Raw genomic sequence first — 24,411 nt, 5'->3', positions numbered from 1 at the left:
CATGAAGATAACATTGAACTCTTGTTTGATTTTGCAGCAAACCGTGTGTGGCTTCGACCTGTTACGAGCCAATGGGAAGTCCTACGTGTGCGACGTGAACGGATTCAGCTTCGTGAAGAACTCCATGAAGTACTACGACGACTGTGCCAAGATATTAGGGTCAGAATACTTTTATGTAAATTATGGTTATCCAATATTTAAGATCAGTTGCATTAAAAGGAAAATGTTGCTGAATCAAATATCTTGACAAGTTTCTGTTTTTGTTTCTTTTCCCTGAATATTGTTGGATACTGTAATATAGTATTATATTGCAATGTGACACTGAGTCAGCTTACAGATGTTACCAAAATGTATGTGGCAGAGACTGTCATTCTTGAATAGGGCTGTTTTGCCATAGCCGAAGCTGTAGGGCTGTTGTGAACTAGGGTTTTACCATGGTCAATTTGACCAATGGAGGCCAAATATATACTGCAACATGTTCAGGTTGATTCAACAAACTATCTAAAGAAATAACAAAAAATTTGACTTACAAACATTGTCCTAATCATACATTGAGTGCCTTTAACATTCTTCCTGCTGCCTAACTCTGTAACCAATAGAGAATTGGGTGCCAAATGGCTACTTCAGTGTGTTAAAGGTCTATGTGTTAATTTGCAGTGCCAAGGGTACCGCCCTTGGTGCTGAACATGCCATCCTCTTGCTAGGGTACTTTTTTTACTGCAACTGCTGCTTTCCTAAGTTTGCAACATCCTGTTCTCATTGTAAGGGAGCTGTCCCTAGTGCTGAACGTGCTATCCTCATACTAAGGATGCTGTTGGTAGTGGCAAAAAATGCTATGTGCTAAAGGTTAACTTTTATTTTTCTTACTGTTTTTGTCAGGAACATGATCATGAAGGCGCTGGCCCCACGACTGTCCATTCCCTGGTCAGTACCACTGGAGGAGGAAGATATCCCCATCGTACCAACTACCAGTGGAACCATGTAAGCAATCTTTTAAAAGATATCCCCATGCATTCCCAAGCAGGCTATTAGCTAGCAGGGCGTTAAAGCGTCATCTGGATGCCCTACACTAAGAAAGCAAAGAAAATAGACACCCTCCTTTTGTAGGAGACACCCAGAGGACAGCCTGTTTCCCTGGTAATTACACACACATGTACATGTTTTCTCGCACACACACTGCCACTGTTGTTTTTTCCTCATACCAGACACTTGAACAGCATGAAAATTGATTGACATGAAAACCTACCAGGGAATTATAAATCCATAGAGCCCATTGGGGAAGTCTGGTCCCCCAATTTTTGGACACCCTGTCTATAAATCCTAGCTAAAAGCCTGTTTTTAGCCTCACCGCACAGACACAGTATTGACACATAACACAAAAGGTGGTTATTTTACACACAACCACAATGTTTTCATCAAAGATAGCTTTCTTGTTCTTTCCTTTTGGTTGGTTGATACCTAAAAGTAGTTAAAGATTATTCATCGATTACCATTACAGGATGGAGCTGCGCTGTGTGATTGGGGTGATAAGACACGGTGACCGTACACCCAAACAGAAAATGAAGATGGAAGTTAGACATGCCAAGTAAGTCATCAGTCCAAGAGCTCTAATTATAGAGACTTGACTTTCATTTCATTTCTTCATTCAGATCCTTGAAGTGCCCAGTGGCAAATAGGGCAGAAAGTTTCCTTGCTGTTTCAGTAGCAGGGTATATTTTCACAGGGAGGGGTTGCTAGCCCTATCCCTTTAAGGTGCTCAAGGTAATTCTTTGAACACGGATCCCCCATTTTGCATCCCTTCCTAAAGATGATGCAGCCCCAACTGAGATGTCCTGACCCTAGTTACCAACTAGTTTAAATCTGGAGCTAAGCTGGGTGGCTGCTATATTTTCAAAGATGTATCAATAGTCAGGGATTTGGAAAATGAAGAATGAAACATGAAATTAATTTTTTTGCAAACTTAAAGCAAACGTTTGGTCATTTGACAAAATATAAACTCATCTGCTTCTTGACAAGTCTTGCTATATCTTATAGATTTCCAACAAAATTACACTTAATTCACAAGTACTTTTGTGTATCCTTTTTTTCCTTACAGGTTCTTTGAAGTATTTAGGAAGTATGGTGGTTACAAGAAGGGGAAACTCAAGTTGAAACGACCACAACAGCTACAGGTTGGTAATTTCTTTCTCAACATTTTTACTATCATATTGTTTTTATTTTCATCCTGCAAGGAAGCTTAATCCGATATCAAGGTCCAATTTGAGGAAGATAATTGAGAGTAATTTTCAGGTGGCTGAAGGTTTTAGTTATTTGACCGAAGGAGGTTCAATGCATTATTTAGTTCAAAATTTAGTATGGGGGAGTCAAATATGACATTTTAATCGTATTATATAAGACTTGGACCTCAGGTCATATCAGGACCTGGTTGTCAAATACATGTACAAGAGAGCTGAAATCCAAACACAATAGTAATAATTTCATTATTTTGTTTGCCTTGTTCATTTTTGTCCAACAGGAAATTCTGGATGTGGCTCGTTATTTGCTACATGAGATAGAAAACCCGACATCAGATCCAGAGATTGCGGAAAAGAGGTCCAAACTGGAACAACTGAAGAGTGTGCTAGAAATGTAAGTACGCTGATATAGGTTGCTCCATTTTTTGCCAAACCTCAGGGGGGAGGCCTTTCTAATGATCTCTTTGAAAAAGCTTTTAAAATTGCCCCTATACATTTCCTAGGGATTTGTAAATGTATGCTGTTAAATGTGGAAATCTTTTGATTTAAAAAGTAAAGGTGCAAATAAGTTAATGCGTTTAGAGTATCTTCAAGTTGTCTGCTTTTAATTTCTTATCATGATTTCTTTGCAACAACACATTTCAGCCTTGCTACCTGTCCTACATCTCTTCGTTACCTTTCATTTCTCAAGACTTGAGTTGAAGAATCTTTAAATTTCTTACTATTGTGTTTCATGATGTCTTAAGTTTCATATGCAGGGATTTCTCCAGGTTTTTGTGATGACCATTTAAGAAATTTGAAACAGATTTGAGATGGAGACTGAAGAAGAGCGTTTTACTGATATTTCAGAAAATTCAAGAACAAAACGATTCTCACCTTGTGAGTGAGAAACACAGAAAAACGGGGAAATATAGTTCTTGCTATACAAAAAGCTAGAAATGCATTGTTTTGCAGTAAACCATTTTATTGGGACCTCCTGAAATAAAAGTACCCAATTGATCAGGCATTGAATGCCATACCAAAATCACTGAAACAACTGCAATGATATGTCTATTTTTGCCACATGGATCAATTTAACATTCAATCTTGCCCTGTAGAGCCACAGTCAGCTTATGTTATGCACCACACCAGTAGTATACCCTGGCACACTGGCCCACCATTCATCCTTATGGGCATTGGCTGTCGAGCTGTCAGCCAATCAGATACTCCCTCAGTACATGCCTTACGGTTGCAAAAGGTGCTGAGAAGTTTCCAGCCAATCACTTGGCCTTCTGACTGTAAGAGGCAATTTGATTGGCTGGAATGAATTTAGGCAGGTAGGAGAGACTATTTGATTGGCTGACAGCTAGCCAGCTCTAATACCTGTAGAAGGTTGGCTTGCAGGATTGTATGTGTACGTGTACAGGACCAAAGGAAGAATAGCTAGCAGAAATGTCAAGCTAATTGTGTATCCAAATAAAGCTAAAGGACAGTTTGCCAAGATATACGGCTGGTGTATTGCATAATACAATCTAGCTGTGGCCCAGGTGGTTTGAAATTAAAATCCTGGAGATTTCCTTGTGCTTTTTGTACCATTAATCCTTTGTTGGTCTGTTTCTGTGGTGTGACTATTCTATATGTGTGTCTCCACATTCTCTAGCTATTTCCTCAGTGATAACAAGTATGCTGCAGCAACAAGGTGTGGTTACAGTGAACAACGGCCTTTCTGAGCTTGTAGGGAAGAAACCAAAACATGCAAAATAGCGCCCTCTGGCAAAGTTTACCAAAATTGCAGCCTGTATTTCAGTTTTGCATCTGTGCGCTGTGTATATGTTGTGATACTTGGATCTGCTTTTTTTCTTGGAGGGATACAGACAAATCTGAATTTTTTCTTAGATAGATGTTGATTTTCTAGTTTTATTAATTGATTCGGAGACTCAAGAAGATATTTTGAAGCCAAGAACAGAAAGAAGAAGGCAAAAGGGTGACATAAGATTTCACAGTCTTCTGGTTTTTAAATTGGCTTTTACTGGAACACTCATCATAACATCAGGATTCTGTAGTTTATTTTTTTTTTTTCAAATAAAGTGTTTTTTGTGTGTTTTTTTGCACTCTGAAAGATTGCTTTCCCCCCAGTCTTTTCAAGATAACGTTTTTTCAACACAACCAATTTTTTTCTACCAGCCAATGTTTCATTGACTTATTTCATTGACTTATTAAGGTGTAAGGATTTCTGCTATGTTGGCATTATAGCAAGAAAAATGCACTCCCAAACGTGTGTGGTAAAGGTAAATGTAGTCCTATAGCCCTTGAGGCCATAGGGACAGTGAGTTATTACATGTACATGTATGTACTGTGTCTAGGACACAGTATTGGAATGCGGACCCCATCTCCCTCCTTCCTCTGTCTTTTACCTCCCCAACCAAAGTCAGGTACCCATTTTTACACCAGAGTGGAGTGAAGAAAGTACCATAAACACAACCTCCAGCCAGTTAAATGTCAGGAACCGAACCCACAACCTGTCGATCTCGTGCCCACTAGCCTTAATACACTCAGCCAGTCAACGCCCAAACGTCAAAATTCCCCTTTGTTTTGCTTAATGCCTGATGAAGTTTTCCTTATCTAAATGGCCTCCCTACATTGTAAGTTATCAATGCGTTGGCATGTAGAATAATTTGGTTGTGTTAAAAGAAATTTACGTTCCAATACCTTCCCAACCTTATGAACCTATATTCACGACTGTCCAAGTCTTGTCTGTGTTGTCGGCATCACCCTCTGTCCTCTCTCAACCTCTCTCGGCTTTCTTCTCTCACTTACGAGTCTTATCTTCTTGGCTTTCTGTCCTTTCTTGTCTCCGTTGTTTCTGTACCAAAAGGGGCCCATCAGAGCCGTTGATGAATTCGGTATTATTCCCGGAGCAAGCCAGGTTTGCCCTCCCAATGTTCCAAACTTCACCTTCTTGCATGGCAAACCTTGTTATAGTCACTGTCGTCTCTATCTCATCTGCATTTCTTTTCCTCAGTTCTAAGGTTTGTGCGACAAACGATGAAGTAAAAAACTACGTTTGGAAGCCCTGAATTTTTTGGCAACACCTCTGGGGCAGATCCAATTAGTAACCTGTTCTCATTGATTATGAAAATGCCAAAACTGTCGTCTCTATCTCATCTGCATTTCTCTTCTTCAGTTCTAAGGTTTGTGCAACAAACGATGAGAAAAAAAAACTATGTTTAAAAAGCCCTGAATTTTTTGGCGACACCTCTGGGGCGGGTCCAATTCTGTTCTCATTGATTATGAAAATGCCAAAACTGTCGTCTCTATCTCATCTGCATTTCTCTTCCGCAGTTCTAAGGTTTGTACAATGAGCGATGAAGAAAAAAAACTATGTTTGGAAGCCCTGAATTTTTTGGCAACACCTCGGGGGCGGATCCAAATAGCAGCCAGTTCTCATTGATTATGAAAATGCCAAAACAAGACTCGGAAGAAAATATTTTAGCGTACACGCGTATGCTAGAATGTATTCAAATTTGGCCGCGTTCTTGAAAAGGTCTGTCTCCAGCTTTAATTTTTGTCCCGTCCCACTCATTGTTTGAGAGCCCATGTTGTTAATTTTCATCGGAAAAGCTGTCATCTTAAGCATTACAAAAATACATTTTCATCAGTTTCATGTCACAAACTTCAGAATTTTGGGACAGATCAGGTAAAATTTTTGTCCGTTCCAACAAGAAAATTTCCATCTAAGGACAGAGAAACGGGTCCTAGATATAGCCCTGTAGTTGATCCAAAGCATACACATTTAACTTGTTGCCGTATCAAAGAAACAAAAAGAGAGAAATCAAGTTTTCACATTTTGTCCAAAATTGCTGAAAACTATTTCCATCCAAGGGCGGGGGGACGGGACCTGGAGACAGCCCCTTTTTTGCTCCAAAACATACTCATTTGACTTCTTGTAGTACCAAAGAAACCGAAAGACAGAAATCAAATTTTAAAAAAACTCTATTTGAAAGCCCTGAATTTTTTGGCGACGCCTCTGGGCAGATCCATATGGTAGCCTGTCCTCATTGGCCTGTCAGCAAAAGAACACTGGGAAGAATACATTTAGCGTACACGCCATCTTGTGCGTATGCTAGGATGACTTCTTGTAATACCAAAGAAACCGAAAGACAGAAATCAAAATTTAATGTTGTCCAAAATTGCTGAAAACACACACACAAGATCGTTGGTAATACAAACCTGGAATAACTCTTTCACAAACTTGTCTTGTATCCCTCTTTGTTGAAGCAGGCGCAGGTATCCCAAATCAGTCGAACGGTTTCTCTTTAGGTACAGTGTATTGCTGAGTTCTGTCTCTCGTACAGAGTCTTGCCGCCAGAAAAAATGCTCCATTGTTTGACGATCGTAGTTGTTTGACTTGTTGTGACGAGTTTTTTCCACTTGAACTTGGCTTGAACCTTTCTGCGCCTGACTTTGCTGGATGTTTGAAAGAAATTTGCATAAATTTGCATCCTCTTAAAGAAAGTACATAGATGTGAATGAACTAGAGTTGATTGTTTTCTTTGTGTCACTGGTTGTATCCGCATCTTGCACATTCTTTGTAAAAAAAAAAGCCCTTTTTTGATGGATGCAAAATGTTGTTTGGCGTGTAGAATGCTACAATTAGACTAAGTGTTTGAATGCTGTTATGATGTATTTCATGTTTCGTATTCATAATGCCCCCACTAGTGGCTGCTATGTGCTTTCAAGATACACCAATGTTTAAAAAGTTGCAAACATCGATAATCTGAATATGTCTTCTTTGTTAAATCTCACAAAAGCAGACGACGTCTTTGAGCTTGCAGAAGCTACATGGGTGATGTTCTAAACCCCGTAGATGCTCGTAGCAGCCACACGAGTGGAGTTAAACTGGCCAGAGATACATGTACATGAATACAATACTATTGACAGCACACTGCACTGTCACTGCAAAACAGGCCACTGGGGTGGTTTCAATGCAGTTACATCTAACATCACTCACTCTACCATTCGCACATTTATGTTTCAGTCAATCCTTCAGTTACAGTCTCATCTGTCAGGTATCCTTGGATTTAAAACGACAAGAACACAACAATCTAAACACAGAAAGACGAACTAAACAATACTACAGTGCGCACGGCAGAACCAAAAGATACAAAATGACCAAAGTTCTGCTGCAATACCAAGGTCGGTTTGAATAGGCCTAAAATTGACCTTAACTTTCACGTCCACACGTACAACACCTACCCACATACAAAATATCATCACGATCCATTGAGAGGTTCTTCAGATATTGGGCCTAACACACACGCACACAGACAAACGGACCAAAAACTATGCCTCCATTTTTAATGGTAACAAGTCACATATCTACATGTAGTTTTGAGTTTGAAACATTCATTCATTCATCTAGTCATATACTGTACAAAATGTACATATATCTCTGGCCACCTGGTACATGTTGTTAAGCTGTTAGACAGAAACGCTGACAGGTGTAACATGTGTTGTTGTTCAGGTATGGGCACTTCTCTGGGATCAACCGGAAGGTCCAGCTGAAATACCAGCCGCAGGGCTTCAAGAAACAGTCCAGCAGTGAAGACGGGGGTGAGTCTGGGGTCGGAGACCTGGGTTTTTATCGGGCTTTGTGGCTTCGTGAACGCAAGCTAGTTTTAACGAATATATACAGTGAATGTATACACTGATTTTTGATGTCACATGTGGAAGCAGGCTTAGCTTACTAGACCTAACAACAATGCAGCTGTAGAGCTCTGTGATACCTAGGTATTGCACAGATGTCCCCTAGAGTGCACAGAATTTCCCCTAACATCGTCTCACACGTATGTTTCATATTGAGTGCACAGAATGTCCCCTAATATGGTCTCACACATGTTTCATATTGAGTGCACAGAATGTCCCCTAACATGGTGTCACACGTATGTTTATAATGTATGTGCACAGAATGTCCCCTAACATGGTCTCACACATACGTTTATAATGTGGGTGCACAGAATGTCCCCTAACATGGTCTCACATGTCTGTTTATAGTGAGTGCTCAGATTTCCCCTAACATGGTCTCACATGTTTACAATAAGTCCACAGATTGTCCCCTAACATGGTCTCACATGCATGTTTATAGTGAGTTCACAGAATATCCCTAACATGGTCTCACCAGATGTTTGTTATAGTGAGTGCACAGAATGTCCCCTAACATGGTCTCACACGTATGTTTATAGTAAGTGCACAGGTTGTCTCCTAACATGGTCTCACACGTATGTTTACAGATTGTCCCCTAACATGGTCTCACACGTATGTTTACATACAGGTCAGGAGGCAGAGAAGCAGGGATCGTTAGGTCAGACCTTGTCTCTTTGACCTAAATTTATGCTCTGTTGCTGCTCTTGCTGCTGCTTTGGCAAGTTTTTACCAAGGACTGCTGTAACTGCTTCCATCTCTCAAACTTATCTCACCCAATAAAAATACTTTTTGGCAAAGCTAAACAATTGCAAAAGCAGCAGTTATGCCTAGATGTAAACGCCGCTTGTAGTCCTCCTAAATTTTGCTTTCATTTCCGTTTCTATACAGGTGTTGTTTCGATTAACCCAACTTTTCCACATTTTCGTTTTGGTTTTAAGTTAGGTTTTGTTGTTGCCGTGACGTAGGGTTTGGTTAAGGTCTAATTTTGCCTTACCCCGATCTATCCTACAAACACATTTGTGTGCCACATGTAGATGGCTGTTTTCAATCTATGGTATGCAATTTATATCTTATGTGCTGTCTTATAGGCCACATCAAGTCATTTCCCTGGTTTTCAAACATTTTAAAGTATGAATTTAGCAAGATGAAAATTATAGGGCAGGGAAGAAGACTTGCATCTGACCATCTCCCTGATTGGGCTTGAAGAAAGTGGTCACAGTAGACACAGTCTCTTAAAGGGAGGCAAAACTTCAAATTGAAAATTTTTGCTAAATATACCCCAAAGTCAAGTCCTCAGTTGTTTCACATAAGTCTGTCATAGTTCAGGATTCTCCTGCCATTTGGAACTCGTGCCGTGCTAACGGCAACTTGTCTGATGATTGATTTAATCAATTGTTAGGTCACATGTACAATTATTATAAGTGACGTGAAGTTCTGGCATTTCCCAACCGAAATGAAAAGGGCTTTTCCATCTGGCTTTCTTGAGAATGGATTTCGAGGAATTTTGTGAATTCAGAGCTCACTAAATTGTAGATTCCTCAAATTTGTCAGAAAATTCCTTGAAATCTACCTCAGGAAAGCCGGATCGAAAAGCCCTATTCATTCTGGTTTGGAAATGCCAGAACTTCACGTCACCCTCAGCACGGCGCAAGGACAAAGACACCAGGCTAGGGCACTTATACAAGTTTGACTGTATTTTGCAAGTCTGAGAACTCACAAGCTGAATTGGTGTGGCCATAAGACCCAAGTTTGTCTCAGTAACAGTTTTCAGAGACATGGCCTCCAGTTTGACCAATGTTTCTTGTCCCTCCCAGAACCCTCCACCGAGCCTTCCATCCTCCTGATCCTGAAGTGGGGAGGGGAGCTGACCCCTGCGGGCAGGGTCCAGGCAGAGGAACTCGGCAGGGCCTTCAGGTGCATGTACCCAGGAGGACAAGGTAAGGAATCTAATTAGATTCATGTCTTTAAGAAAACAGGCAATTGTGTTTGCTTACAGTTACATGTTTATTTTTTACCAAAACGTGTGTTATATTGGTCACAAGTAAAAGAAAATGTAACACAGTAGGACCTTTCAAAAGCTATTTCCATTAATTTTGAGCAATATTGTTTTTTCAACCTTCTCCCTACTACCTCACCCCATTAAAAAAGGTACAGGTAAAGGTAGTTCCATAGTTTTTTTGAGTCGGTAGGGACAGTGGATTGTTATCCACTGTGTCTAGGGCACGGTATTGAAAGGCGGAGCTTATCTCTCCTAATCAAAGTCAGGTACCCATTTTTACACCTGGGTGGCGTGGGGAAAGTTATGTTATAAGTGCCTTGGACAAGGACACAACGTCTAGCTAGGAACACCAGGAATCAAACCCGGGACATCTCAATCTCACGTCTGTTGGACTAGCCACCATGACCATTCAACGCCACACTAGCCCCGGCCCATTGCTAATAGAAAATTGGTAGCTACTTCAGTGTGCTAAAGGTTAACACTCTGTGGCACAATTCATTCCCTCAAACTGCAAAGCTACCTCAATTTAAATGTCTTCTTGTTGTTCAATAAATAAATAATTTATCATCATCAGTTAACCTTAAGCCTTCCTGCTGCCTAACTCTGTAACCAATAGGAAATTGTGTGCCAAACAGCTACTTCTGAGTGCTGAAAGTTAACAGTTGAGTCCACCGTTCTGATACGTCAGTCTGTGCCCACAGGTGACTATGCAGGTTTCCCCGGCTGTGGACTGTTGCGTCTCCACAGCACCTACAGACACGACCTGAAGATCTACGCCTCGGATGAGGGACGCGTCCAGATGACTGCAGCTGCTTTTGCCAAGGTTTGTGGCACCTTGCCTTAGTTAGGGCTCGAAATACCACCTGCATATGCAGATTAGTGCAGGTAAAATTGGAACTTTGCAGGTTTTTCTTACAATGTATGTCTACTTGTCCTGCACCTAACCTGCACCAGTCCATGTACTGCGTTTCTAGGATTTTGTTTTGTTTTGTGACTCTCTGAAGCTTTGGGGGCTGTCGTACATGTGCGTATATCAAGTTCATATGAGTTCCGTATTAATTTTTATTTTCTGATTTGACAAATTTAAAATGCATCCACAGATACTAAGAGTTACTAGACAAGTATACAGTCATAGAATATTCGAAATTATGCTCTTTTATATTTTGAAAAATAATAATACAGAACTCATGCAGACTTGACAAAGAATACATTTGAGTCTGAGGCCTCCCCAATATGATTTCTAGGTGGGCATGAAAAAGATAAAGATAAGAAGGAAACTGACATCCAGTGATAGACACAACTGCTATCACTTTGACAGTCAACCTACCAGGCCGGTTAATTTTTCAAACAGTTATTTTAGAAGAGTGCATTTCAGGCATGTCTTGTTCCCAGTGTTGTCAGTCCTAACTGATTTGCTCTTGTTCCCAGTGTTGCCAGGTGTTTACTGACTTGCTCTTGTTCCCAGTGTTGTCAGTTGTGACTAGTTGCTCTTGTTCCCAGTGTTGTCAGCCCTGACTGACTTGCTCTTGTTCCCAGGGTCTGCTGGCCCTGGAGGGTGAGTTGACGCCGATCCTGGTCCAGATGGTGAAGAGTGCCAACATGAACGGTCTCCTGGACAACGACAGCGAGTTCATCAACTATCACCAGTGCAGGTAGGTTCAGTTACTATACCATATAAATGCATTATCAACATTTAAAGTAGATCTCATTTTGAATTCTACCCACAGATGTAACCGTGAATGATTTAATCAGGTTTGAGAATCACACGATATCAAGGTTCTGTATTCAGAACGGGGACATACAATTCCAGCCAATGTTTCGGCGACCATTTTTTACCTTTGTCAGGGCGATACTGACTAACATTTGGAACCACATCTGTAAGCAGCGACACCTAGCCTGCAGTACCAGTCAGTGTTGCTGCGAGGATGGTGACAAACAGAGACCAAAATGTTGGCTGTGAATGTCTGCCTTGGTTGTGAATTAAGAAGTTGCTATCCACTACATAATGTACAAATTCTGCCCCCTTAAACCTCACACAGACTGTTTCAAAACCTCCTTATTTTTTTTGTGAAGCAATTTTTTTTTCTTTAAAAAATGGAAAGCTTCAGCTGAGGTGTTTTTCAATGGCGAGAGTGTAGAGACTGAAAATGGGGAATAGTAGTAGGGGGATGGAGAGAATAGAATGGAATTACATAGCTGTACCTTTAATTGTCATTATTTGTACCAGCCTAAGATAGGATAACAATGATTTTCTATGTTTTCCACAAGGGTCAAATCTCGTCTTCACGAGATCATGCGCGAGAACAGCGACTTTGACTCGGAGACCATCCCCAAGCTGGCGCCCACCCAGAGCACGTCCCTGGTGAACTCCATTAACCTGATAAAGAACCCCGTCACCATGTGTCACCAGGTGTACCAGCTGGTCCAGTCTCTGACTGCACAGATCAGGCAGAGGATGGAGGACACCAAGTACAAGAGTAAGGGAACATTTTATTATGTTAAAAAAGGACAATATTTTCTTTATCATTTATATTTCAATTTTTTCTTTATTTGAAAAACAAGAGAATAAGGGCAGAAGTGCACATGTATAGTGGCACAGATGATAACACAGTGGGCATGCATCTAAACATAGCATAACTAAGAAGACTTTAGGAAACGCATACTGTTAGTAATTTCAATTTAATTAGTAACTTACTACATTTACAATAAATCTGCACAGAAATACGCTAGAAAGCACCAGGAGGTACTGTAACATTGTAAATGACTTTAACGGTGCATATCCCAGTTCTTCTGCAACCAGGGTCCGTTGTAGTCCCAGATTGTAGTAAGGGCTTTTAGCTGCCATTCTGTGCCCAGTTACTTTGTGGAAAATTAGAGTGGATCTAGATCAGTGTTTGTATAAAATTCAACCCCTATAAACTGCAGGTTGTTTTCAGTAAGCTTTTCTTAGTCTTTGCTTCTGGGTATCGGTCTGAGGCCGAAAACAATGACTCGGCCATAGCGGCTTGGCCGATGATGTCACCACTATGGGCTTTCAACATACGTCGGGATTTTCATTATTGTTAGATTCCTAGTACATACTGTAACAGTTTTCTTCTAAATCAGATACCGGTATGTTAGACCATATAGCACATGCTTTCTATAGTTGTTTTGTTTCTGGGTAAATTTTTGTCATGCAATACGGCATCAATGAAAAAAGTCTCTTAACTGTAGGTTTGAATGGGGGCAAGTTAGAAACTGGGGTGTGCTCCCTAAAATTCTTTTATACAAAGCACATGAATTTTGCTCCAATACCTTCAAACATCATAATCCTGAGTGAACTTAAGAAGATGGCAATCTATTCCATAGTGTCATAGCTTGACCTTAAATTTTCTCTAACTCTTCATGATTCCCGTGCCCCAGACATCATCCTGTATCACAGTGAGACCCTGGAGCTGATGCACCGTCGCTGGGCCAAACTGGAGAAGGACTTCAAGTTGAAGAGTGGCCAGTTTGACATCAGTAAGATCCCTGATGTGTACGACTGTATCAAGTACGACGTCATGCACAACTCTGGACTCAACTTCGACCACATGATGGAACTGTACACGCTGTCCAAGAGCCTGGCGGATGTTATTATTCCACAGGTATGCTAATGATATGCTAATAAGCCTGCGCTAGCGATAGAAATATGTTTTCCTTATTCTGACACGTTTGTGCTATTGTCGTTGAAAGCTTTCGAATGTTTCAAGTGCAATGGCCTGCCACCAGTGGCTGCTTCTTTGGTGTTCTCCTATGACCCGATCAACGTGCCCGGCTTGCAGTACCGCCAGCAAGGCGAGGACGAACGCCGCCAGGTTCAAGCCCGGGTCTTGCCCGTCCCTGTACATGCGTCTCACCCTCCTTATTTGTTGGGCGCGTACGCGGTGTCTCATATGCCGGAAAACGCGTGTAGCAAACATAAGAAATATGAACTACAAAAATAAGGGACTCTTCTCTCGCCATTTCAAATCACGCTCGACTGTAATATCCTGCGCCACGGGTGGCCACTGTGCTTCCACCCGTAGGTCTAAAGACAACCATCGCCGGTAGCGAACCGATGCGTGCCTGTTAAGTGACGCAAGTCTACAGTTGGCCTAAGGGGGTGAAGTCTGCCATCTCTGATTGTCATGTAGGGTCCTCCCCAAGGAGTGACAGTATAATACAGCAGGTATTGTTTATAGCTTAACATTGTGTTAATAATCTGTTGTTTGGTTCCTCTCCCCCAGGAGTATGGTATAATGCAGCAGTATGGGTAAGGGGGTGAAGTTGGCCATCTCTAATTGCCACGTTTGTTTGGTCCTTCTGTCCTGGGAGTACGGTATAATACAGCAGGTATTGTTGATGAGTTAATGTTGTGTTAATGATGTGTTGTTTGGTTCCTCCCCCAGGAGTATGGTATAATACTGCAGTATGGTTAAGAGGGGTGAAGTCTGCCATCTCTGATTGCCATGTTTGTTTGGTTCCTCCTGCCCAGGAGTATGGTATAATGCAGCAGGAGAAGCTAGAGATAGCCCAAGCCGTCTGCACGCCGCTACTGAAGAAAATACGCGCCGACCTACAGCGGACCCAAGAGGACGACACCGTGAACCGACTCAACCCCAAGTACTCCCGCGGTATCCTGTCGCCCGACCGCCACGTGCGGACCCGACTGTACTTCACCTCTGAGAGCCACATCCATTCCCTCTTGTCTATACTGAGATACGGAGGCCTGTGTTCAGTAAGTATGATCTGGTGCATTTTTCTTACATTCAGAGTACATTGTACATCATAAGCCTTAGGGTCTGTCAGTGAAGAGCATTGTTACCTCCTTGAAAAATGGAGGTTTAGTTTTTACTCGCTGCTTGTTTGTGGGCATGTGAGCATGTATATCCAGTGAAATATCCTAAGAATCTTTGGATGGATAATGTGATTAATTTTGGTATGTCAGTAGGTGTTGTGGTCTCGATGGTCAGGGTTGATTTTGCGCCTCCTGGTGGCCAAACTTGGTACTGCAGCAAAACTTCCTGTTTTTGAATTTGTTTCTTTCAGTCTCCAGTGATGTAACAACATTTTTAATATTCAAGAAAAAATTGCAGATATCAAAGTATGTTTGACATGGAATAGTAAATTATGAATTATTACTTCAATGTTAGTCCCTTTGTAGCTCATCACTTTTTTTTCTTGCTTAGGCCACACCAATTTAATTTCTTGGTTAACAGATTTTTATTTTCCAAAAAAGAAATTTAAAAAAAGGCTTGGCTCTTCTGTTTTCATGATTTTTTTTTCTCAAATATTTTTTGGGGAAAATAAAAATCCGTTAACCAAGAAATTAAATTGATGTGGCCTTACCAATGTTTTTACTTGAAAATATTATTTCACACATGTGGGTGTACAAAAATACATTCATTTTTTTCACCCCCTTGTAGGATGATGAGCAGTGGAAGCGTGCCCTGGAGTACATGAGTGCTGTAACAGAGCTCAACTACATGACTCAGATAGTCATCATGCTGTATGAGGATCCCAAGGCAGTAAGTAGATCACAATGTTTTATGTGTTTGTACTTATAAAGGTTATTGAAACAATTTTTTTGATTGAAGCAATATAGATTTTCCATTTCTTATCATCTACATATGTTGACAGATGTCAATGAAATATGTTGTGCGAATTTCGGTTACAAGACCTTTGTTAAGTTTAGTTTATTTTCAATTTTCATTTGTTGCAAACAGAAGGAAAATGCCATAGATACACTATGTGAAGTGAGGCTTCCATTAGGGAGTTTTATGTACAAAGCATAGAATGTCATACAGTGTATTACTGCCAATTAGTGGCGTCGTGTGGCCGGCGTAATGGATAGAACATTCGACTGTCAAACAAGGGGACCCGAGTTCGATCCCGGGCTGCCCTCATACATGTCTGGACATGCGCCCCGACGTTGTGCCCTTGGGAAAGGCACTTAACATGACTTTCCTCACTTCACTCAGGTGTAAATGAGTACCTAGCTCATCTAGGGTTAGGGACGTCCCTCGAATAGGATGTTAAATGGAGGTCCTGTGTTTGGGGAGAGCCACACGCCGTAACAGAACCCACCACACCTTTCGAAAAAGAGTAGGGGCATGCCCCGGTGTGCGATGGTCCAAATCCTTCTGTCAGGTGTTTGTGATTCACTACAAATCACCCGGACGGGAGACCTGGCACATCCCCGTCTTGTATAACAGCCAACGAAAGGGTACATTTGTATGTCACCCCGTAAAGGGCGGTATAACCCTGTCGCCGCGAAAGCACATCGACTGATGATGACTGCCAATAGGCTCCATTGGACATGTTGCATGAAAAACAACTGTCAGCTAAAAGAACCACCTTTTATGCATTATCACGATGACTTAGTTTTGAACCTGTAAACATGGTCTTTTTTTTTGCAACTGTTTCAGGACCCTGATTCCGAGACACGGTTCCATGTAGAGCTCCACTTCAGTCCTGGTGCAAAGTGCTTCAACGAGGAGGACAACTTCGTGGTCGGGCCCGGATTCCGACCAATTCCACTGGACCCAACCGTTAGTTCATTTGGTCTTGTACATTTACTAGAAAGTTCTGAAGCTAAACTTTTGTAATGATATTTTCAAATCAAAAATGATTCTATGTGGACTTGATTCCCTCCTATGTGTCTCAACTCCAAAGATTAAAATTTCTACACTTTTTGCAGGATTTTTCAAATTTGAAATAAAATGAGAAATGGTAAGCCATACATAATGCTAGATATGGGAATATACAACAGCAAGTTTTTGTAGAATTACCAATAGAATTAAGAAAGGGATGGGCTTAGAAGAAAGGTAGGATGAATTCTTGTGAAAGTGGAAAAAAATTCCAAATAGAAAGGTGCGAAGACATTGTTACAGTAGAAAAGAAGTTTAACTTTAAGTTAGCAAACTGTCAGAATCGTCATCATTGCATAGTCCAATCATTCCTTGTCCTTACATTTTATGAAGTCACTCAAATACTTGTCCAGTCGTTCCTTGCCAGGCTGGAGGCCTGCCCGCCCTAGCCTGGGACCTCACCCCCACCCCCCCTACTTTACCCCTGATGGGGTTATTTTGGAGTGATACTGATGTAGATAATGAGGATGAAATGGCTTGCAATTCGATAACATTGTCAAGAGTGTTGTGCACAAATTCTTACAGAAGGAAGAAGGAACCAACGGAAAAACATCGCCAAAGTCTCCAAAATCCCCGAAGGGAGAGAAACTGCACGCAAGACGGGAGTCCTCGAGCGCGGGAAGACGCCGGGGAGAGAGGGATCCGTCACGGTCTCCGACACTCCCGGTGCCAATTCAGCAGAAAACGGTGGGTTACCTTTTAGCGCTGATTTTGTATAATCTCCAAGCAGATCTTTGGGCATAAAATTGTGTCGTTTTGTTTTGTGTTGCATACCTTGTAAACCGCTTATTTGCATAACACACCAGGTTTGTACTGAAGTTTACAAGCTGCATATCCGGAGAGATTTATTCAATCCACTCACAACGGAAAGGACCCCTACTCTTTTTTATAAATGTGGTGGATTCTTAATGTGCTCCCCTCAAACACGGGACCTGCATTTAATGTCCTATCTGAAGCTAGGTTCTCATTTACACCTGAGTGTGCCCTTCCCACGAGCACAATGTCAATGGGGCATGTCAGGGGATTCAAACCCAGGACCCCTGAGTTCTGGGCCAAACAACCTGCCATTACGCCCGTACAACACCACAACAGTTTGATTGGACCTCAAGATCTGATTGGCTTAGTGATCAGATCTTTGGGCCCAATCAAAAACCGTCATGATTTTGCCCCCCAATATCTGCTTGGAGATTATTGTAGTAGCCTTTGGTGCAGTGATGTGGTTTTCAGTGGGTGGTTTTTGATAACTGATTCAAACATTTTGGTCCCCTTTTTCCAATAACTCAATGCATGCGACAGGCTTTTTCATCCTTCCATAAGCTTTCCACTAACATCTGGCTTGTACTCAAATTCATTCATCAGTGATTCATTTTCTTGACTCAGTCTTAGTGATTTATATTTTTGAACACTCAGTTCAAGAAAACAAAACACTGATGGACATGTATGAGTACCTAGCATGTGGACCTACTGCATGCAAGATTATGTTATGTGGCTATTGCACAATCATAATGAGTAAAAAGGCAAGCCATAGGCCTTCTTTCCCTGCCACTTTGCTGATGCAGCATTGCACTAGTCGTATCTATGCTTGTGTACATCATTGGCTCTGCAAAAACATGTGAGGGCTTGACGGCAAGTCACCAAAACCTGACAAGAAAATTTGAGGACCACCTTCATATCATCGGAAGTCCAGTTTTAAATGTGAATCAAATTTCTGCAAGGGTTTGACACAAGGAAGGCTTATGTCAAATCGCCAAAACCTGACTAGAAAAAGTTCAGTGCCAAAAAAAATCAAGTTCATTGGAAGTCCACAGTTTTAAATTCTAATGAAAATTTAACGATTTTCAACATCATTAATGTAGGGAAAACAAAGAAACGTTTGGTCTTGCTTGAGCATTTTATGGTATAGTTGCCTTCTTTTTATCAAAACATAATGCATGACTTAAAATTTGTAGGTGTGGAATTTTGGCCATATTTTCCTTGTCAAGTCCTCACTACATGAACCTGCTTGTAGAGAGACTGTTGCATCACATACTGTATCCCTTGTGCGGTGATTTTGCAGTGGTGTTACTTAACTACGAAACTGACATCTCTCAAAGTTGCTTGAAGTTCTATAACCAACCATAAATATGTGCTTAATGTCTAACCAAAATCAATTTGGTTTAAAATTCATCAGATCTTTTGACACGATCCCTAATGCATGCCTGTAATTCAAAATCAATGATTTGTGGTGTGAGAAGTTTAAAAAACAGTAGCTTTGTGCCAAGATGTCAGACTTAAAATCTTGTACCTATTGCCTGTTCTCCTTGCACCCTTGCTGCCCCCCTCCCCACCCTCTCCCGATGCTGCACATTTAGGACGAACACCGCGGGTCGGGTCACTCTCGCCAGCCGGGCGTTTTCACGCCGCTGACGCCGGCGGGAATTTACCGGGAGCTGGCTCGGTCCTGGCACGAGGTTGGAACCACCGGTCTTTCTGTTGCTTCTTCTTCTTCTGGAGTCTTGTACAAACTCGCCTCACACGCATCTTGTCTTTGTCGTATTCTTTAAGATTTGTCTTTAGTTCAACATCCTCACCCTCTCTTACCAGACCTGCTATTTACCTTATGCAACACTAAGCCATGGCCTGAATGAAAAATAAGCTGTTCTCCAACCCAAAGAATTTGACTCTTCATATTTTGTGTTGGAAAACAGTTTATTTCTCATTTTGTAATTTACCAACTCAGATAAACTTTGCCTTGGCCAAATACTGTAAATGCAGAAATGTTTGTGGTGGTTTTATGAACTTCTTGGTTTTCCTTGTGAATTCTTTACCGGAAGCTTAAAACCACAGCAAAAAGCCGTTCCGTTGTGTGACTGTAGCGCAACTATCGTTTCTAAGGCGAACTCAAAACCACCGCGAACACTCCATTTTCTCCCTATATACCGTGAAATTAAATCCAAGCAAACATTTCTGCATTTACAGTAGCTAGCAATCATTCCTTCTGGTGGTGTTTCTTTCCAAGCTGTTGTCCCAGGATAAGTTACCAGCCAATCAGCATTCATCTTGACTGTAAGTAGGGATGTGATTGGCTGATAACAGTGATTGGAGCAACAGCCAGGAGAGTATTTGATTAGCTAACAGCTGTCCTATGCTTACTGTCCCAGAAGGATGGATGGCTAAGGGGTGTTTGCCATGGTTGTCTCTGCTAGTGTATTATGCCATAATATAGAAGCAGAGCATCTTGGCAAAGAGGATGGTACAATCTTGTCTCACTCGCATCCTGTCTTGTCATTTTCCGTAAGGGGTCTTAATTTCACTGTCCTGTAAGGTCTTGCATAGACTCTATATTTGGTGCCTATTCTATTTTCCTTCCTTTAGTAGTCTTAAATTACTTTGCTTTTACGATTCAAAAAATGAATGTTTACACTATTGAGTGTGCTATACTATACTATACTATATGCTTTTTGTAGCTTATAGCTTATTGTGAAACGTCTTTAGTTTGTTGGGATTGAATTCTGTTTTACGGCCCATAACAGCAGCATTAAGCCTAGCATGCCATCATTAGTTAGGGTTTGGCTTGCATCTATTGGACTGCATTACTACATGATTGTATATCTCCATTACTATAGACTCATAATCTTGGGGTCTAGACTTAGTCATGAAACCCTTCATAGTTGATGTTTTGTCCGTAACCAGTATTTCTGTATATTATGTATAGAATGTGGTTGCTTGTCATGTCATCTTTCTCATGATATTCAAGAGGTCTGACACATTCAAATTTTAGTTCTTGAATGTTGCCAAATGATAGGATACAAGATATTTCTAGCTCTATTTCATTTCTTCCCATTGCACCAAATTAAAGTGGAAATCAAATTTGTTTTTCTCATAAACATCTTATTACTACATCTACCCTCATTCTCTATTTTTGAATTCTGTGTTCAATCTAACTCTGTCTAGCCAAAAAGTCACATGACTATCAACCTATAACAGCTGGCATGTGCAAGTGTGTAGCTGTTGCTTTGATTGGTTGCTTGTCACATGACTATCAACCAATAACAGCTCACATGTGTTAGTTTGTAGCTGTTGCTTTGATTGGTTGATTGCCATCTGACTATCAACCAATAACAGTACCTGTATGTGCTAGTTAGTAGCTTTTGCTTTGATTGGTTGATTGTCACATGACTATCAACCAATAACAGCTCCCATGTGCTAAATGTAATTTGTAGCCGTTGCTTTGATTGGTTGATTGTCACATGACCGATTAAGAGTGTCAGACCTGTTGGAAGTGGCCCTTTCTAACGCATGGTTTCTCGCGTCTGTTTTTGTAGCTCCATACTCTGGTCATGGGCAAGGTACTGAATGATTCCTCTTGTCCTGTGCTCTGTGCTTTGATCTAGTGCTAGACTAGAGAGTGGCCTATTGCTTTGGGCATGTGGTGTCAAACTGTGGTCATGTATATTGCCTCTAACTTGCACTGTGTTGTTTGAAATACAGTCAAACCAGTGCTAGTGACCATATTAAGGCCACACTAATTTATTTTCTTGATTCTTGGACAGTTTGAAATAGAAATGTAGCTAGCAGTCAAGATGAAAACAGAAAGCTGAAAGGAAAACTTGCATTTTACTAATCATTCCCTACAAGTAAAACTGTTTACACCAAGGCAAAGCCCTCAGACTCTTTTTACAACTTGAAGGTAATATTCAATTTAGCATTATTTCATAAAACCCGAGAAGCAACAAATAAGATTGGTGTGGCCTTAGGACATTTTGCAGATTTGTTTTTTTGGTGGTTCCTCAGATTCTTTTTCAATTGACTCAAGCAATCAAGAATCCTGTCTATATTGTCTACATCTGTTTACTGTGACCAAGTTCCTGGAGTGGTCACTGTGGACAGGTTTAACCATATCTGTTATCAAAACCAGGATTTTTCTTTCTAGAGTATCAAAATGACTTTCACTAAGAAATTTCTGTACCAACACCCTTGTTAAACATTTTTTTACCTAATTTTGTAATTTTTTTAATTACATGTACCACAGCAAGACACATCTTGGATGCACTAACTGTTAGTGTATGACATTATATCCAAGCATCGTACACAAACCTAAAACAGTTGCGTTGTGCCAAGAGACGCATCAATGCTTTCGCTTTTATATCAAACAGTGTCTTCATGTTATTTATACATGTTTATACATGTATCCAAGGCATGCTACATGCACATGTACATGTCTGTTAGCTTTAGTCCTTTAGAATTGGACTAATTAGCTAAGAATCCTGGACTCCAGGCTACATTCATGTATACCAGCATGTTCTAGATCTGTAGCAGTGCAAGGGCATATATATGATATTATATAGTATTACATTGTATGTTATAAAGTTTCAACTGTTGGAAAGAAATATATGTCTCGTTTTAAGGCATAAGTCACTAACTGAGTCACAACCCATCTTTATTCAGTGGGAATGAAGGGAGTCTTAGTTTGTTAACAGGGCTCGAAAAACCCACAAGAAGCCTACAATTTGCCCAAAAAAATAAGTTTGCAGGAAAAGTATTAATTTGGCAATTTTACAACCTATTAAAAGAATTCAGGTTTGTTATTATCGTTAATGTCTGAAAAGATTTTGCAGAAAGCGTTAATAATTAGAAAGCATTTAAACCTTTTTTTTGTTACTAGCACCCCTTCCTCTTAAATCTGTACAACTACACTGTCAATCAGCATTCTATGGGTTAACTACTTGAACATAACACACAAAGATTTAACCGGATTTTTTGTAATCATTGTGTTTATTTCATTATTTTGTGGTGTTGTTGTTGTGTGATTTGTGTGGTGATTTTTTAAATGTCTTTAATTGCTGTTACACTATCAAAAGGTGTGATAAAAATAACATCATGTACATTTGCACCATGTCATTGTTCTAGAAAGTGCCTAGGGCAAAACCAATTCAATTTCTTAGTTCCCAGATTTTGTTGGTACCAAAATGAGCATTTGGGGGTTGATAATAATGCCCAGAATGGTACACAATGATCTTTCATTTTTTTACGGTCAGATTAGAATTAAGAACGCAAATCCGAAAACCAAAAAATAAAATTGGTGTGGCCTAGAAGTTAGAACAAAACTGCTCTGGAGATCTTTTCTGTAATTTATGCTAAACATCCAAAATGAATTCCTGTTTGTATATGTCATGACTCATAGACATATCCATGCCAAATTTCAGTCGTATGGTTTTAAGACCAGAGCATTATAAGGAGCCCAAAATGTACATTTTTGGTCAAAGATATACATTTTTGGTCAAAGATATATTACATATTTGGTCAATGATATACATTTTTGGTCTGAAAAAATCCCAGAACAGTTCAACCATAAGAATGTAGGAAATAGAAATTGAAAATTATGAGTATGTAATATATAAGGCTTTGAACATGAATAACCAGTGCCCCCCTCCCCACAGGGTGCCACGGTTGGACCCTCTGGCCAGAGAAACCCCCCTCTGCTTAGGCTGAAGGAGGAACAAAGGAGTGTGGAAGACAGACAAGGACTTACTGGTAAAGTATTGTCTTGTAATATATATCAAACATACAATATGTACCTGATCAGGCTATCCAAGGAATGTTTTTAACACACTGGTCCAACAAAAACTTTGTACCTTCAAACAAGGTTTCATTTTAGATGCTGTTGATATTACAGCAGTTCATAGACTTGTGGTAGATCTAGTAGTGTGGTTTGTCCAGTGGTTAGTGGCCCTGCCTCTGGATCTAGCATATGGGAGTTTAAATCCCTACTTTTGTAGTTCACCCGACATGCACGCCACTGGAAAATGTATAGTCCTTAGGACGGGACGTTAAGCTGTGATCCACTGTTCATTATGCTTCTTGTTAACAGGGCTGTTTCCAGCTTTAATTTTTTTCAGTCCCACTTATTGTTTGGGATCCCATGTTTTAATTTTCATTGTTCAATCTATCATTTTAAGCTAATGAAAATCATTTTTATCAATTTCATGTCATAAAGTCCAGATTCTTTGGACGGACAGGGTGAAATGTTTTCTGTCCCAAAAAGCAAATTTCCGTCCTGGGACGGAGGGACGGGTCCTGGAGACAGCCCTGGTTGTAAAAAGCTAGGGGAATCTACCTGGTACAATGTAAATATGATACATATATAGCGTCTGTCACGACATGTGAAACATTCACTACTTCACCCTTCAATGAAAGTTGATCGAGATCGTTTCATTTCCTTCTCCCTCCCAGCTGCGCAGAGCCTGTTCAGTAACACTATCCTGAGTAGTTCGTCCAGCGCTCCTAACCTACAGACCTACAACCCCATGGCCACCGGCAGGAAGTTCTCTGCACCTCACGTCGTCACACCTGTCTCAGGTATGTCATAAGTACTTCAAGGATAAAAGACAGAAAACCAGATAGTGTCTCATTTGTCTTTGAAAGGTTTCAAATTCATCTATGAAGGACAAAGTCATTATGAAGACATATTTTAAGATGCAATTTCCAACACAAAAGTTGTCAGACTCGCCCAATGTTTTACTGGATAGCACCTGAAGTCTTTTTTTTTTCTTTGTCGAGATTACTGTTAAAATCCATCTCCATGAGTACTTGAGGTAAAGGTTCAAGCCAAGATCTTATAATCCCAGCAATGTACAGCTATCATAAAGGCCCCAAGAGTTGATATTACACTTTGCCTGGTGTGGGTACCTACCTACCTACCTAGTCCCTTGACCTCCGGGTCGTTGGGGGGACAAGGTAGCAGTGAAGATTACTTACTTACTGGTCTAGGGCACAGTATTAGAAGGCGGAACCCAACCCTCTTCTTCCACCGCCTTTTACCTCCCCAACTAAGGTCAGATAGCCATTTAAACACCTTGGTGGAGTG

The 24,411-nt window shown here is 40.7% G+C and overlaps 1 protein-coding gene across 1 annotated transcript in view; it reads left to right on the top strand.

Annotated features, from left to right (window-relative positions):
• LOC136441535 (inositol hexakisphosphate and diphosphoinositol-pentakisphosphate kinase 2-like) overlaps positions 1-24,411 on the top strand; it is a 35,546-nt gene that overhangs the window by 8,971 nt on the left and 2,164 nt on the right. Inside the window, exons 7-25 of the mRNA XM_066437876.1 lie at positions 38-159; positions 880-981; positions 1,499-1,585; positions 2,096-2,171; positions 2,516-2,628; positions 7,738-7,837; positions 9,703-9,853; positions 10,617-10,738; positions 11,452-11,567; positions 12,184-12,392; positions 13,318-13,541; positions 14,411-14,653; positions 15,342-15,443; positions 16,344-16,466; positions 17,091-17,252; positions 18,917-19,015; positions 20,870-20,893; positions 22,985-23,078; positions 23,778-23,903. Of these exons, the coding sequence (XP_066293973.1) occupies positions 38-159; positions 880-981; positions 1,499-1,585; positions 2,096-2,171; positions 2,516-2,628; positions 7,738-7,837; positions 9,703-9,853; positions 10,617-10,738; positions 11,452-11,567; positions 12,184-12,392; positions 13,318-13,541; positions 14,411-14,653; positions 15,342-15,443; positions 16,344-16,466; positions 17,091-17,252; positions 18,917-19,015; positions 20,870-20,893; positions 22,985-23,078; positions 23,778-23,903 (2,395 nt within the window). The remainder of the gene's footprint in view (positions 1-37; positions 160-879; positions 982-1,498; positions 1,586-2,095; positions 2,172-2,515; positions 2,629-7,737; positions 7,838-9,702; positions 9,854-10,616; positions 10,739-11,451; positions 11,568-12,183; positions 12,393-13,317; positions 13,542-14,410; positions 14,654-15,341; positions 15,444-16,343; positions 16,467-17,090; positions 17,253-18,916; positions 19,016-20,869; positions 20,894-22,984; positions 23,079-23,777; positions 23,904-24,411) is intronic.

The sequence above is a fragment of the Branchiostoma lanceolatum genome, chromosome 9 (assembly GCF_035083965.1).
Source record: "Branchiostoma lanceolatum isolate klBraLanc5 chromosome 9, klBraLanc5.hap2, whole genome shotgun sequence".
Taxonomy (NCBI): domain Eukaryota; kingdom Metazoa; phylum Chordata; class Leptocardii; order Amphioxiformes; family Branchiostomatidae; genus Branchiostoma; species Branchiostoma lanceolatum.
This window is presented reverse-complemented; position numbering and strand designations above follow the sequence as displayed.